The sequence below is a fragment of the Nothobranchius furzeri genome, chromosome 3 (assembly GCF_043380555.1).
Source record: "Nothobranchius furzeri strain GRZ-AD chromosome 3, NfurGRZ-RIMD1, whole genome shotgun sequence".
In the NCBI taxonomy this organism is placed as follows: Eukaryota; Metazoa; Chordata; class Actinopteri; order Cyprinodontiformes; family Nothobranchiidae; genus Nothobranchius; species Nothobranchius furzeri.
In genome coordinates this window covers 88,338,786-88,351,457 of record NC_091743.1, presented here as the reverse complement: position 1 = coordinate 88,351,457, position 12,672 = coordinate 88,338,786, and the positions used below count along the sequence as shown (strand labels likewise).

At 45.3% G+C, this 12,672-nt stretch overlaps 1 protein-coding gene across 2 annotated transcripts in view; it reads left to right on the top strand.

Moving 5' to 3' along the window:
- Positions 1-11,452, top strand: part of mta2 (metastasis associated 1 family, member 2) — a 53,379-nt gene extending 41,927 nt beyond the window's left edge. Inside the window, exons 8-18 of one of the 2 annotated variants that reach the window (XM_054733695.2) lie at positions 183-282; positions 447-635; positions 5,731-5,805; positions 5,893-5,951; positions 6,044-6,144; positions 7,368-7,507; positions 7,586-7,814; positions 7,892-7,981; positions 8,976-9,094; positions 9,180-9,322; positions 11,240-11,452. In XM_054733695.2, coding sequence (XP_054589670.1) covers positions 183-282; positions 447-635; positions 5,731-5,805; positions 5,893-5,951; positions 6,044-6,144; positions 7,368-7,507; positions 7,586-7,814; positions 7,892-7,981; positions 8,976-9,094; positions 9,180-9,322; positions 11,240-11,393 — 1,399 coding nt within the window. In that variant the 3' untranslated portion in view covers positions 11,394-11,452. The remainder of the gene's footprint in view (positions 1-182; positions 283-446; positions 636-5,730; positions 5,806-5,892; positions 5,952-6,043; positions 6,145-7,367; positions 7,508-7,585; positions 7,815-7,891; positions 7,982-8,975; positions 9,095-9,179; positions 9,323-11,239) is intronic. The other variant, XM_054733696.2, reaches the window with a different exon arrangement.
- Positions 11,453-12,672: the final 1,220 nt, after the last annotated feature.

The following is a 12,672-nucleotide window of genomic DNA, read 5'->3' as shown; positions in this document are numbered from 1 at the left end:
CCCTAAACTAATCACACGTTTGTCTGGTTGTTTGTTTTGAATGGGCCGAAACTTGGCCTGTCGCGTTAGAGCTAAACTCGGGCGGCACCAACACTCATGATGGTCTCTGGGTCAGACGTGTTTACACGCCTGCTTCGTGTTTTATGAAAGCTGAGTGACACCGTTAACCGCTCCCGTTTCAGAGCTGTGGGAACGTTTGCTCGGGCCTTGGACTGCAGCAGCTCCATCCGCCAGCCCAGCCTTCACATGAGTGCAGCTGCAGCCTCCAGAGACATAACGCTGGTGAGACGGAGCCTCTCGCTGGGTCTTCACCCCCTTTACAAGTTCTGAAGCCTCTAAGAGTTTAAAAGCATCGCCTGAATTAAAACGAACTTGTTGTGGACACAGAGTAAGCAAACACTGGGTTATGATTAGTCATTACATTTTGTTGTCTTGTCTCGGCCCAGTTCCACGCCATGGACACCTTGCAGAAGAACAGCTATGACCTGGCCAAAGCCATGTCCACCCTGGTTCCTCAGGGGGGCCCGGTTCTCTGTCGGGATGAGATGGAGGAGTGGAGCGCCTCGGAGGCCATGCTGTTTGAGGAGGCTCTGGAGAAATACGGAAAAGACTTCAATGACATCCGCCAGGACTTTGTAAGCTTTAGTTGTCAGTTCGATGCCCATCGTGTTTAAATGTTCCATCCATCAGTAGAAAAGCTCCCACATCCCTGCTCTTGGTTCTACGGCTCAGACACAGACCCAGCAGCATCGTTCTGTTCATCTGGGCTCTGGGAAATCCACCTTTTCTCACCAGAAGTGTCAAACAGAACATTCAGACTTAGTTCAGAGTCAGACTCTAGTTTTATATTCCTGTAATGTGCTGTTTGACCCACAGATGATGATGAAGTCTCTTGTTTTCCTGGAGGTTGCTCTGGAAGCTACCAGTTAACAGGTTTATTATTTACTGGTGATGAGTCTCTTTATCACATTTATATCAGAAGGTCCCATCTAGCTTTAATAAAGTGTTTAAAGACCCATTAACCCTTTAAGCGCCAAAGTCGCAGAATTGCGACGAGCAGCAATGTTGGATTTAATAAGCCACAGCAGCAGAAATGAGCCCTCATGCAGTTAATACGTTACACTGCGGGGTGGCAGACACCCGTAACTCCAATCCAAGCAGCATTTGTGGGTGTGTTACTATTGAAACTTTTCGAGTATTTAGAATTTGATCCCCGCCCACCAGTCGCAGAGCCGCGGGGCTTGTCAGAGCAGTGAGAGCGAGCGAGCGGTAGCGGAAAAAACACGATGCCGAGAGGAATGTTCAGTGCTGACGAAGCTCTTCGTCTAGTACTGGCAGATTCGGATTTGGAGGACGAATATTTCCTGTCCGAGGATGATCTGCCGTCTTCTAGCGAGACGGAAAGCGTGGCTTCAGCGCGCAGCAACGGAGTCCGTCAGGCAACGACACGGTTACACAAGCAGGCCATCCAGCCCGTATCTCTTCTGATGTTCTGCGTCGGGCAAAGAGACGTGGTGGGGGGGCTCGTACCGGGTCTGATCCTTTGATCCACCGTGCCAGGGGGGAGGGGGGGATGTGGTGGCAGTGATCGGGCCGGTGAAAACTCCGCTGGTGATCAATTCAGCCCCTGTCTGTCTATAAATGTATATAATTATATACATAAGTAATAAATATTATCTATATATATATATACATACATAGTTGTATATGTCTACATAGGAATATGTATATATGTATCATAATCAATAACAGTAAAAAATTAAGACAAAAACATAAAAAAATAAATCAGCAAATGTGATGCAATCCAATATGGCTGCTACCTGATGACGTCATAATATGCAAATTATGTGAGTGAATTTGTTCCTATCACAAAATTTGGCTCATACTGAAGATTTTTCTAATGTACAATATTCCTCTGTCTCTAACCAGATTTAAGCTACGAGCGCTTTAAATAGTGATATAAAAAAACTCATATTTTACTGGAAAACACTCTGGCGCCTAAAGGGTTAAGTCTGTCGTCTGCTGATGTAGAAATGTGTTATTTAGCAGCAGCGAACCTCTTTAGCTAGTTCTCCAGGAGCTCTGCTCAGCGTACAGCAGCTCTGTACAGCAGCTCTGTACAGCGCGGTCTGAGTCAGCCCATCCGAGTGTAATTTTGTTGTCGTGCAGCTCCACGACAGAAAGTGGGCACGCCCCTCATGGGGGGGGGGGGGTCAGTGAACAGTGTAAGGTAACCTGTTTGCTCCACAGAAGCACTGCTCAGCACAAAAATGGTGGTGTTGCTGGAAATTTTGCTCAGTTTTATGGCTTTTTGTCAGACTCTGAACCAGGAAATGGCTGCAGGCGGTGAAACAGAAGGCAGAAAACTCCGGAGCAACCGGTGCCTAACCCCTAGCCAATCAGCAGCCAGAATCACGATGCTGGCCCGACTCAGCCTTGTCAGGTACCTCAATGGAGCAGGGACTGAAAATAGTAGTAGTTCTCCTGGAAAGCTAGCTGTAGCCTCAGCTCCTGTCTATGATGTGCAGCTACATCACAAACAGGATGGAGCAGGAGAAGCATCTCCGTTAGCATGATGCTAAGAAGAGAAGCCAGATAAGTGGACACTGTTGTGTTTTGTCACCTGAAGGAAGGAAATCTTCCTGCCGATGAGAGCGGTAGCACATCATCATGTTATAAAATCATTTTGTTTGCTTCTGGTTGTGTTTTCAAACCAAATGTTTAAGTTCCAGTCACTGGATGAGTGTGATGGAGTTTTCTACTGGGTGTAACAAGACATCACATGCCTTTCTTCACAAAGAGACCAACTAGCTACTTGAGATGCAACAGATCAAAGAAACGCGTCCCGGTTTTGAGTCGGATCATTTTCTGATTTGTAGAAAGAAACAAAAAAGAAAACTAAATTTGTTCTCTGTTTATTCTGTTAAATACTTGGTGCAGCTTTTTCTGCTCAGTGCTCGTTAAATACTGCTAGCAGCACGCATCAAATTCAAACTGCTAACACTAGCATACAAAGTCCGAGACGGTACGGCTCCCATCTACCTGAATCCTCTTGCAAAGGCTTACGTCTCGGCCCGGCCGCTCCGGTCATCACAGGATGGTTGGCCAGCAGTGCCTACACCACGCTCAGGACAATCCAGACTCTTCTCATGCATCGTTCCACAAATGTGGAATGACCTTCCAAGCACTACCAGAACAGCGGCTTCCTTTTCAATTTTCAAGAAACTCCTGAAGACCCTGCTCTTCAGAGAGCATCTTCTAAACTAGCACCCTCCTGCACCCGTCCCCCTCTCTACTGTCCACTCCTTGTCAGTGTTGGGAGTAACGCCGTTTAAGTATAACGGCGCTCTTTTTTAGGTAACGGAATAATCTAATTAATTACTTTTCCCACTGTTGTAACGCCGTTACCGTTACCGGGGACGGAAGGTTGTGCGTTACTATGTGCTTGTCGAACGTTGAGCAACAGTGTGAGGCTTTCTGACCGCCACACTTCAGCTGCAGCCAGGGAGAGAGAGGTGTCGGTAACGCGCTTACAAACACCATGATGATTGGCCGGGTGGGCGGAGATCCTCGCTGTCTCAGTCACTGCCTGCTGTAGACGCAACAGAGCAGTGATGGGAATAACGCCGTTTAAAATAACCGCGTTAATAAAAAATATTTCTTTCAGTAACGAGCAAACTAATTAATTACGTCTTCTTTTAACAAAACCTCGTTTCTGTTACTGATAAGGAAAAGCGTGCATTAAGCAGCGCGGTGTGTTGAAGCTGTCATCAGCTGATCAGGAGCTAAAGAGGCAGATGTTTTCATCCAAGAGCATCACGGCCGTGAAGAACGAGGAAGACGTGATGAATATCTACGGCTGCAGGTGTGGATCTGCAGCCGTGACCTTCTTAGCGTGACAGTGGGACGTTCTGAAGGTCCGCTCACCTGTTCACCGCTCAGACGTCCTGATCTTCTACCTTCCTAGATCATCCAGCTGTAACCTGTTTCTGATCATGTCTTTAGTCCCGCTGTAACACTGATGCATCAGTCTCAGACGTCATGGAGCTCAGGTGTTATCACAACTTCCTGTGTGTGTTTACCACCCAGCTTCAGCTCTTCTGTGGTTGGGTCTGACCCACGTTAGTAAATGTAAGTCCTCCATCAGGCTTGTGCCTCTTCTAGTGTCATTTTAAAGGATTTTATTATTTATTTAACCGTTACTAGATTAGCAGCAACAGAAATGCTGCTAAAAACACACAATTATGTGAAGCTGGAAAAATTAAAATACTGTCCAAAATTACATTTATTTCTGTAATTTAACTAGACTGAGAGACTGTTTAAAGGCTCGTGAACCCTTACAGGTGTTTCTACTTGCAGTTTTAAATGTTAGCTGATTGGGGTCTTGTTAAATATCACACAGTGACCTTTTAATAGTCTAGATTAGTGTAATGTTCCTGTTAGTAGTTCCTCCTGTTAAGTACTTATTTATTTAAATTATTCAGGTTTATAAAAAAAACATTTGGACATTTTATTATGTTCCAGTCATTTATATTTCACTATTGTAGTAATTTTTGCATGTTTTAATGAAAAAAGTAACTTAGTAGTTATTTTTCTTGGTAATTAGTTACTTTTATAATCTTGTAACTCAGTTAGTAACTGAGTTACTTTTTTGACAAAGTAATCAGTAACTATAACTAATTACTTTTTTAAAGTAACTTTCCCAACACTGCTCCTTGTTCCCTCCTCTCCATGATTGATGTCAAGTTGTTGTTGTTGTTGTTGTTGTTAGCCTCAAGGACAACATGCCGATTATCACTTGTAAGTCGCTTTGGACAAAAGCGTCTGCTAAATACATAAACATAAACATAAATACAAACAACATTTAACTGAAGACTCATTTAACGCAGTTACGTTCTATAATATATGTCAGTGTTGTTTTGGCTATTTAGATTTAATATTTCAGTACAAATGTTATGGAAATCTGTAATGTTAATCTGTACTAGGAACAATAGACGATAACAGATATCTGCCTAATAAATGTCAAAAAGACCACCGTAGGTTTCTGAGGATTATGAGTCATCTCAGACTTAATTCCTACTAGTGTCGTTGTTGTTATGGATATCCCTCATTATAGTTGCTATAGCAACAACACAGCTGTTGATGTCTTCATTTGCAGTTCTGACTAACAAAAATACAATTAGTACTAGGATAAATGAAAGTATTGCTATGTGAAATGGGAATAACAGAGAGAGGTCTGATTGCTGATTAAATGTGAAAACGGCTTGCCCTAGCCTGTTTTCACTCATCTCCTCGCCTGAAGCTGCTTGTATTTCTGTCCTCTTACAGATTTGTGCCCTCCAATATTTCAGACTCAGTAACGGTTGTCCCAGGCCTTTTGCCCGCGCCACCTCCTCCCCCCTGCACCCTCAAACGTCCCGTTTGTATCTTTATTGTATTTTACAGGGAAGCCAACATGCTTCCGTACACGCGACTTCAACGACGCTGGTGGTTTTCCAAGCGCCTCTCCTCCTCTTCCTCCACAATCACTGCTGTGCATTTCACATTTGGGTTGAACAGGTGGTGCCTCGGCCCTTCTCGTGACCGATCCGCGGATCGTGTGCGTGCCGAACCGTAGAGAGAGCGATCTGTGCGGAGACGAATTAGTGATGATCCGTTGCAGCCCTACTAGCTACTGACCTACCCATCCTCGTGAAACAGGACCCTCATTTTTGTTTTTCTGCCCTTCAGCTGCCCTGGAAGTCTCTGGCCAGTGTGGTCCAGTTCTACTACATGTGGAAGACCACTGACCGCTACATTCAACAGGTTCTACGGCAACCCGCTCGACACTTAAAAAGACTAAATACATTTTGTCCATACGATGTTTTATAAGCCGTTGTTGTTCTAACTCAGAAACGACTAAAGGCAGCAGAAGCAGACAGCAAGCTCAAGCAGGTGTACATCCCCACCTAGTGAGTACCAGCTGACACTCGGGATCTGCTCGCTGCTCTGCAGGCTTTCAAACTAACTCCCTCCTCTCTGCCTGCTGTCCTCCCTTCATCAGCACCAAACCCAACCCGAATCAGATCATGGGACCAGGCAGCAAGCCCGGTATGAACGGAGCAGCAGGCTTCCAGAAAGGACTCAGCTGTGAGAGCTGCCACAGTGAGTACCATGACCTCTAACGTGTCTCGGTGTGAAAATGTAACCTCACGGTTATTGTGACCAAATTTATCACGGTTTTCGGTATTATCGCAGTACTGTTTTAAACGTGTTACATTTTCAAAATAAGCCCTGTATATCAGGAAATATTGTCCTCAGTTTGTGTCTAAATTTAGCCTAAAATGTGTTATTTTGTAATTATGTTGTTTATTTGTTTACATTTCCCCCCTTTAGTCTTTAAAATACCAATATTTGCCCATAACTTCTTATTTTTTGTCTGTTTGATGTCAACATTTAAAAATATTACATCAGATGTTACTCAGTACTCAAGTAGCCTTGTAATCAGATACTTTTTTTACCCTTACTTGAGTAATAAACCCTATATCAGGAAAATATCGTCCTCGGTTTGTGTCCTTCCAGTGAGCTTTGCAGATGTGGGAAAATGTCATCAGGCAGTAATCATTGTTAAATTCATAATTATTCTCGGAGAGAGACCAACTCTTATCTGCCCCTGGGAGCCCCGTAATGCATAGCGTCATTTCAACATGGGGGTGTCCGCGACACGGTTTATATGCAGGTAGCGGCGCTGCGGCTGCTTTATATAGCGACTCGTTGCATTCTCCCTCAACCCAAATCCTCGGATCACGCATTTTAGCTAAAACGCTAACGTTAGCTTGCCTTGCGTTGACTGTAGAGTTGTGGGTGATGGTCACGCAGATGTGTCATGAGATTTGAAGCGTTGCTGCCTTTCACAGACACTTTTTCTGCTCGTGCTGCAAACAGGATAGTCGTCTTCTATCAACTGTCCCTCGGCATTCTTCAAATATCTAAAAGATGCCCGTACTTCCCACTTTGTCTTCTTTGAGGGATACTAAATGTCCTCAGTGCTGCCGTCTCCTCCTTTGACCATTATTTCAGCTTTAGCTTCAAGATGGTAATCCACCGAGATAATATATTAAAAAAAAACAAGACGGTTATTATTATTATTATTAACTTTTTTATCGGGGTTTACCGCTTCACCGGTTACCGTGACAACCCTACTCGATGTGACTGGATACTTGGGAGACAATGTGACCAGATGTCACCGTTAGCCTTTTAAACATCTACAGATCTGCGTCCACTGATGGAAAATCTGGTTTCTGTTGCGACTCAACAGAAGACTGAAAGAGACGAACGCTTCGACCCGTTTGTCTCGTCTCCTGACCTCAGTAAATTTTGTCCCCCAGCGGCCCAGTCGCCTCAGTGGTATGCCTGGGGTCCTCCGAACATGCAGTGCAGACTCTGCGCTTCTTGCTGGATCTACTGGAAAAAATACGGAGGTCTGAAAACCCCCACACAGCTAGAAGGAGCTGCTAGGCCTGGTTCTGTGAGTGCACACCGACCACTGCTCTTTATATTTGAGTGTTCATCACTTGATTATGGCTCAACTCTGCATTCTGTCCAGGAGTCAGGGCCTCGTGCTCATATGACCCGTCAGGAGGTCCAGGGCCTGTCGCCGTTCACCCGCAATGAAGGCCGAGCCAAGCTGCTGGCCAAAAACCGCCAGACCTTCATCCTGCAGACTACCAAGTTGACCCGAGTGGCTCGAAGAGTGTGTGAGGACATCCTGCAGCCCCGACGTGCAGCACGCAGACCCTATGCCTCCATCAACGCCAACGCGGTCAAGGCTGAGTGTAAATACTCACAGAGTAACGATAAGAGCCATGGTGAGGTCCAGATGGAGACCTTTGACCTCTGCTGGTTTCTGCAGGTATGATCAGGCTGCCCAAAGCCACAAAAACCCCTTTAAAGTGTAAAGTGGTGCCTCGACAGTCCCTGGCCGCCATCGTGAAGGATCTAGGTGAGTCGTGACCGGGACACTAAATGTAAAATGGCCCCGGAAGGTTTATTTTCATCGTTTTTTGCTGAATAAAAACAGATTGATGTTAATTATGGGAAATAAAAATCTCATCAGTTAAATAAAATCATGACTGAAAGGAAGGAAACAGGAACTAAAAGGTTGTAGAATTAATTCTGGCCCACATTAGTATCGCTGTTTTCTCATTTCCTGTTCTGGCACAAGACAGTCACACACACACACACACACACACACACACACAGCTGGGATACCGTCTCAAACATTAGCTCGTTGTTTTCATCTTCCTTCAGCCCTGAAGCCTTTAAACCAGGGGTGTCAAACTCATTTTAGCTCAGGAGCCACATCGAGGGAAATCTAGTCCCAAGTGGGCCGGACCGGTAAATTAAAAACAACTTCAGATTGTTTTCTTTGTTTTAATACAATCGATATAAAACAAGGCTGGAGCCTGAGGACAGTGTAGTACAAGTACAACACCTGAAGTGTACTTGAAAATTTGAAAAATAAATAAATAAATAAATAAATAAACAATCCTTAGTGATTCAAACAGCTTACAGATCACGTGGGTAGATCAGTTTCATGCAGCACTTAAAGTATATTTGACTCACTTTACATCTTTTAGCTTTCACCAGCACATCAACATCAGGAGTCACATCCTGAGTGGCGGCCAACTTCAGGATGTGATTCAAGTTCTTGTGTGAGCCTTGAGCGCAGCTTTGTTTTATTTATACTCAGAGAGGAAACTTGCTCACAAACATACGTTTATTTTCACTCTACATTGTAAAGTATGAAAATAAAGTTTACACAACCATCTCGCGGGCCGGATTTATCCCGTTTGCGGGCCGGATTCAGCCCGTGGGCCACATGTTTGACACCCCTGGTCTAATCCGAACCCGGAGGTATCGTGTCGGGGATTTTCACTTCTGGTTTTAACCTTTGATCTGGTGTCCTTCCTACCCTTCCTGTTGTGCTCCTGCAGCCATCTCAGCTCCTCTGAAACTGAAGGCATCCAGAGGACCCCCAACACCCATCAACAGAAACCAGGCCAGCCAGCCTCGGGTGGCCCAAAGCCTGCTGGGAAAGCGAGGCTTCGACACTGTCAGTGCTCCTCCACAGAACGACACTTAGCTTCCACGGCGTGGGAGGGTAATAACTGAGCCCTGGTGTTCTCATTGGTTCACAGGCCTCAGGGGTCCCCTACCCGACCAACGGGAGGCCGTATACTTCAGGCATGAGGACCACCTCCCAGTCAGTCATCAAGAGGCAGAAGGTCAGCCAGGGAGAAGCTCCGAACCCAGTGGTGTTTGTAGCCACAAAAGACACCAGGTACATGTCCCTGAACCAGCAGCTAAAACCCACAGAAGAGGACCAGATCTGATGAAGATCCTCTCCTCAGGGAATCTTTTAGTTTAATCTTCTCAGGTGAAGAAAATTTGAGCTCTTAGAAGTAGTGACGGCCATTTTTTTGCAAGTCGACTCATCAGATTTGACAAACCACCGTCTCATCAACGTGCGAGCACAAGAACGGGCCCGAGCTGAACGAGGTCACTATGAAATCCTTGTGATTTTATTTCACGTGGACGAGCTAGGGTTGTCACGGTAACTGGTGTAGCGGTAAACCCCGGTAAAAAGTTGACAATAATAATAACCGTCTTGTTTTTTTTTTAAATATATATAATCTCGGTGGATTACCGTGGCTGCGGTGTAGGCGCGGTGACCCTTACCAGCCACCGTATCATCTGCTGAAGTTGCCGGCGGCACATGCGCGCTTTGTTGTTTACAACCAAAACTTTCTTGAAGCTAAAGCTGAAATAACGGCCAAAGGAGGAGACGGCAGCGCTCAGGACATTTATTATCCCTCAAAGAAGACAAAGTGGGAAGTACGGGCATTTTTTGGATATGTGAAGAATGCCGAGGGACAGCTGATAGAAGACGGCTATCCTGTTTGCAGCACGTGCAGAAAAAGTGTCTGTGAAAGGCAGCAATGCTTCAAATCTCATGACACATCTGCGTGACCATCTCCCACAACTCTGCAGTCAACGCAAGGCAAGCTAACGTTAGCGTTTTAGCTAAAATGCGTGATCCGAGGATTTGGGTTGAGGGAGAACGCAACGAGTCGCTATATAAAGCAGCCGCAGCGCCGCTACCTGCATATAAACCGTGTCGCGGACACCGCCATGTTGAAATGACGCTATGCATTACGGGGCTCCCAGGGGCAGATAAGAGTTGGTCTCTCTCCGAGAATAATTATGAATTTAACAACGATTACTGTCTGATGACATTTTCCCACATCTGCAAAGCTCACTGGAAGGACACAAACCGAGGACGATAATTTCCTGATATAGGGTTTATTACTCAAGTAAGGGTAAAAAAGTATCTGATTACAAGGCTACTTGAGTACTGAGTATCATCTGGTCTAATATTTTTAAAATGATGACATCAAACAGACATAAAATAAGAAGTTATGGGCAAATATTGTATTTTAAAGACTAAAGGGGGAAAATGTAAACAAATAAACAACATAATTACAAAATAACACATTTTAGACTAAATTTAGACACAAACTGAGGACAATATTTCCTGACATACAGGGTTTATGTAGATGTCTGAAAATGTAGCACGTTTAAAAAAATACCGCGATAATACCGAAAACCATGATAGTTTTGGTCACAATAACCGTCAGGTTAAATCTTCACACCGTGACAACCCTAGGACGAGCTAACTGCCGCTGTTTTAGGATCCGGGACGTTCGTCCCTGTCGCGGTGGCGTCCCTCATGATCAGGCTGGTTGGGTTTTAGCGTCGCTTCGTTTTCACCTGACGAGTTGAGCTGACACTGCTGGTAAAGGTTCAGTCATCCATGCCTAAAGTCATCTCTCTAATCCTTTCCAAATGAAGCTACAACAGCAGTACCGCATGATGCTGGATTAAGAAGCTTTTCTTGGCGTACTACCACCACCTAGTGGTCGCTTAAGCAGGCTGACCCTAAATTAGTGGATTCTGGTGGTGCTGTCTGCACTATGAAGGGTCCAAACGTTTGGTGCACCAGCTGCTCTGATGAACCCTGGGAGGACTGTCTATAGACCCATAGCTTTAAAACTACCCAGTGAGCACAAGCACTTCACACTCTGAGCCAGACTGCGGGGAAGACAAGGTCATCGTGTCAGAAGGAGCAGAAAGTAGCAAAAATTCTACAAAGTTCTTGTCCTGTTTTGTAGCTAATGTTTACATTTTGTTCCGTCAGGGCTCTGAGGAAACATCTAACCCAGTCCGAGATGCGCCGGGCAGCAAGGAAACCTCACCTCCTGGTCCGGATCAAGCTGCCACCGCCGCCCCGCTCCCTGGCCGTGCCCTTGGTCCCCTCCAGCACCAGTGAGCCCATTGTTCTGGAGGACTGAAGGGGTTTGGGGAGGTGGGGTGGGGGGTGGGGCGGGTCTAAGCTCTGGTCCTGCCAAACAGGCAGCACAGAACGCCATACAGGACTTTGATTTCCCTGTTTTCTGTGTCACATTTCTTTAGTCCTTGTTTCATTCCCTTGTCAGCTTGTCCAACACACACACACACACACACACACACACCTCATTTGAATTCAAGATGATTGACATCAAAGCAAAACCCTGGGATGTGTGGAGTCTACTGCAGGTCCTGGTTTATTTTAGCGTTATTTTAATACCACTCTTTATTTTATCGTAATTTAAATGCTGGTATTTCTCATCCCAAAACGATGGTGACAAAGCACACTCTGTTTTATTCCATGTTTCTGATCTGTGTGTAAATGTTTGCAGAGTAAAAGCGGTAATGTTTGTGTGGCGGCTGCAGCAGGCCGACGCCACTCAGTTCCAGCCACCGCCGCCAGCTGCCGGGGCAGCGGCGGCGGCGGCTGGACGAGGCGTGGAGATGTTTCGTTTGAGCCTGCCTCATCACCAGAGTTCTGTTTGTGCCTATTCACCTCCTCCGTCACGTGAAAACAGATGCAATGTCAAAACACGAAGATGCACTCAGAGAGCTTCGGCCGAAAAAGGAACTACATTGTTTAAAGAAAGGGCTCCAAGTCGTCTGTGTCAGGAAGCGTTCAGCTGGAGAGAGAACCGCAGTCCCATCCTCACCCAAACTGCACCTTTTTCAGGCAAACCTATACGATTAGCGTTTAAGTCGTTTGCACCGTATGTGCACCAAAAGTCCAAAACGAGACCAGAACAATCAAAAAGGAGTGCTAGTGGTTGAAGCCGCCAGCTGATAAAATAAAACATCCGGTACATGTGTACACTGTTCTATTTTATAAGTACTGTTTGTACCGTTAGAAAATGGTTTAAAGGAACTGTTAGAGGATTGAATATCTTGTGAATATTCAGAGACGTGGTTTCGGTTTTACACAAACCTTTGTCCCAATGTGGACCCAGTTTTCTTAAAGAGAGAAGTGTGGCAGGTAGCTTACACAAAGTGGTGTAAAGCGGACATTTTTGTAATCACATGTGAAACGTAATTGTGCTCCACGAGCGTGGGGGTGGCTGTAACAGGCACAAACAGGGGGTGGGGGGGTCGTTTTAAGTAATGAGTGACATCCAGAAGAGCCAACGGGAGGGTTTTTGTAAAGGCATCCACTAACATTCTACTATTGAAACTTTTCTCAAGTCTTCTTTGTTTTTTTTTTTGTTTTGTTTTTTTTTTGTCTGTATC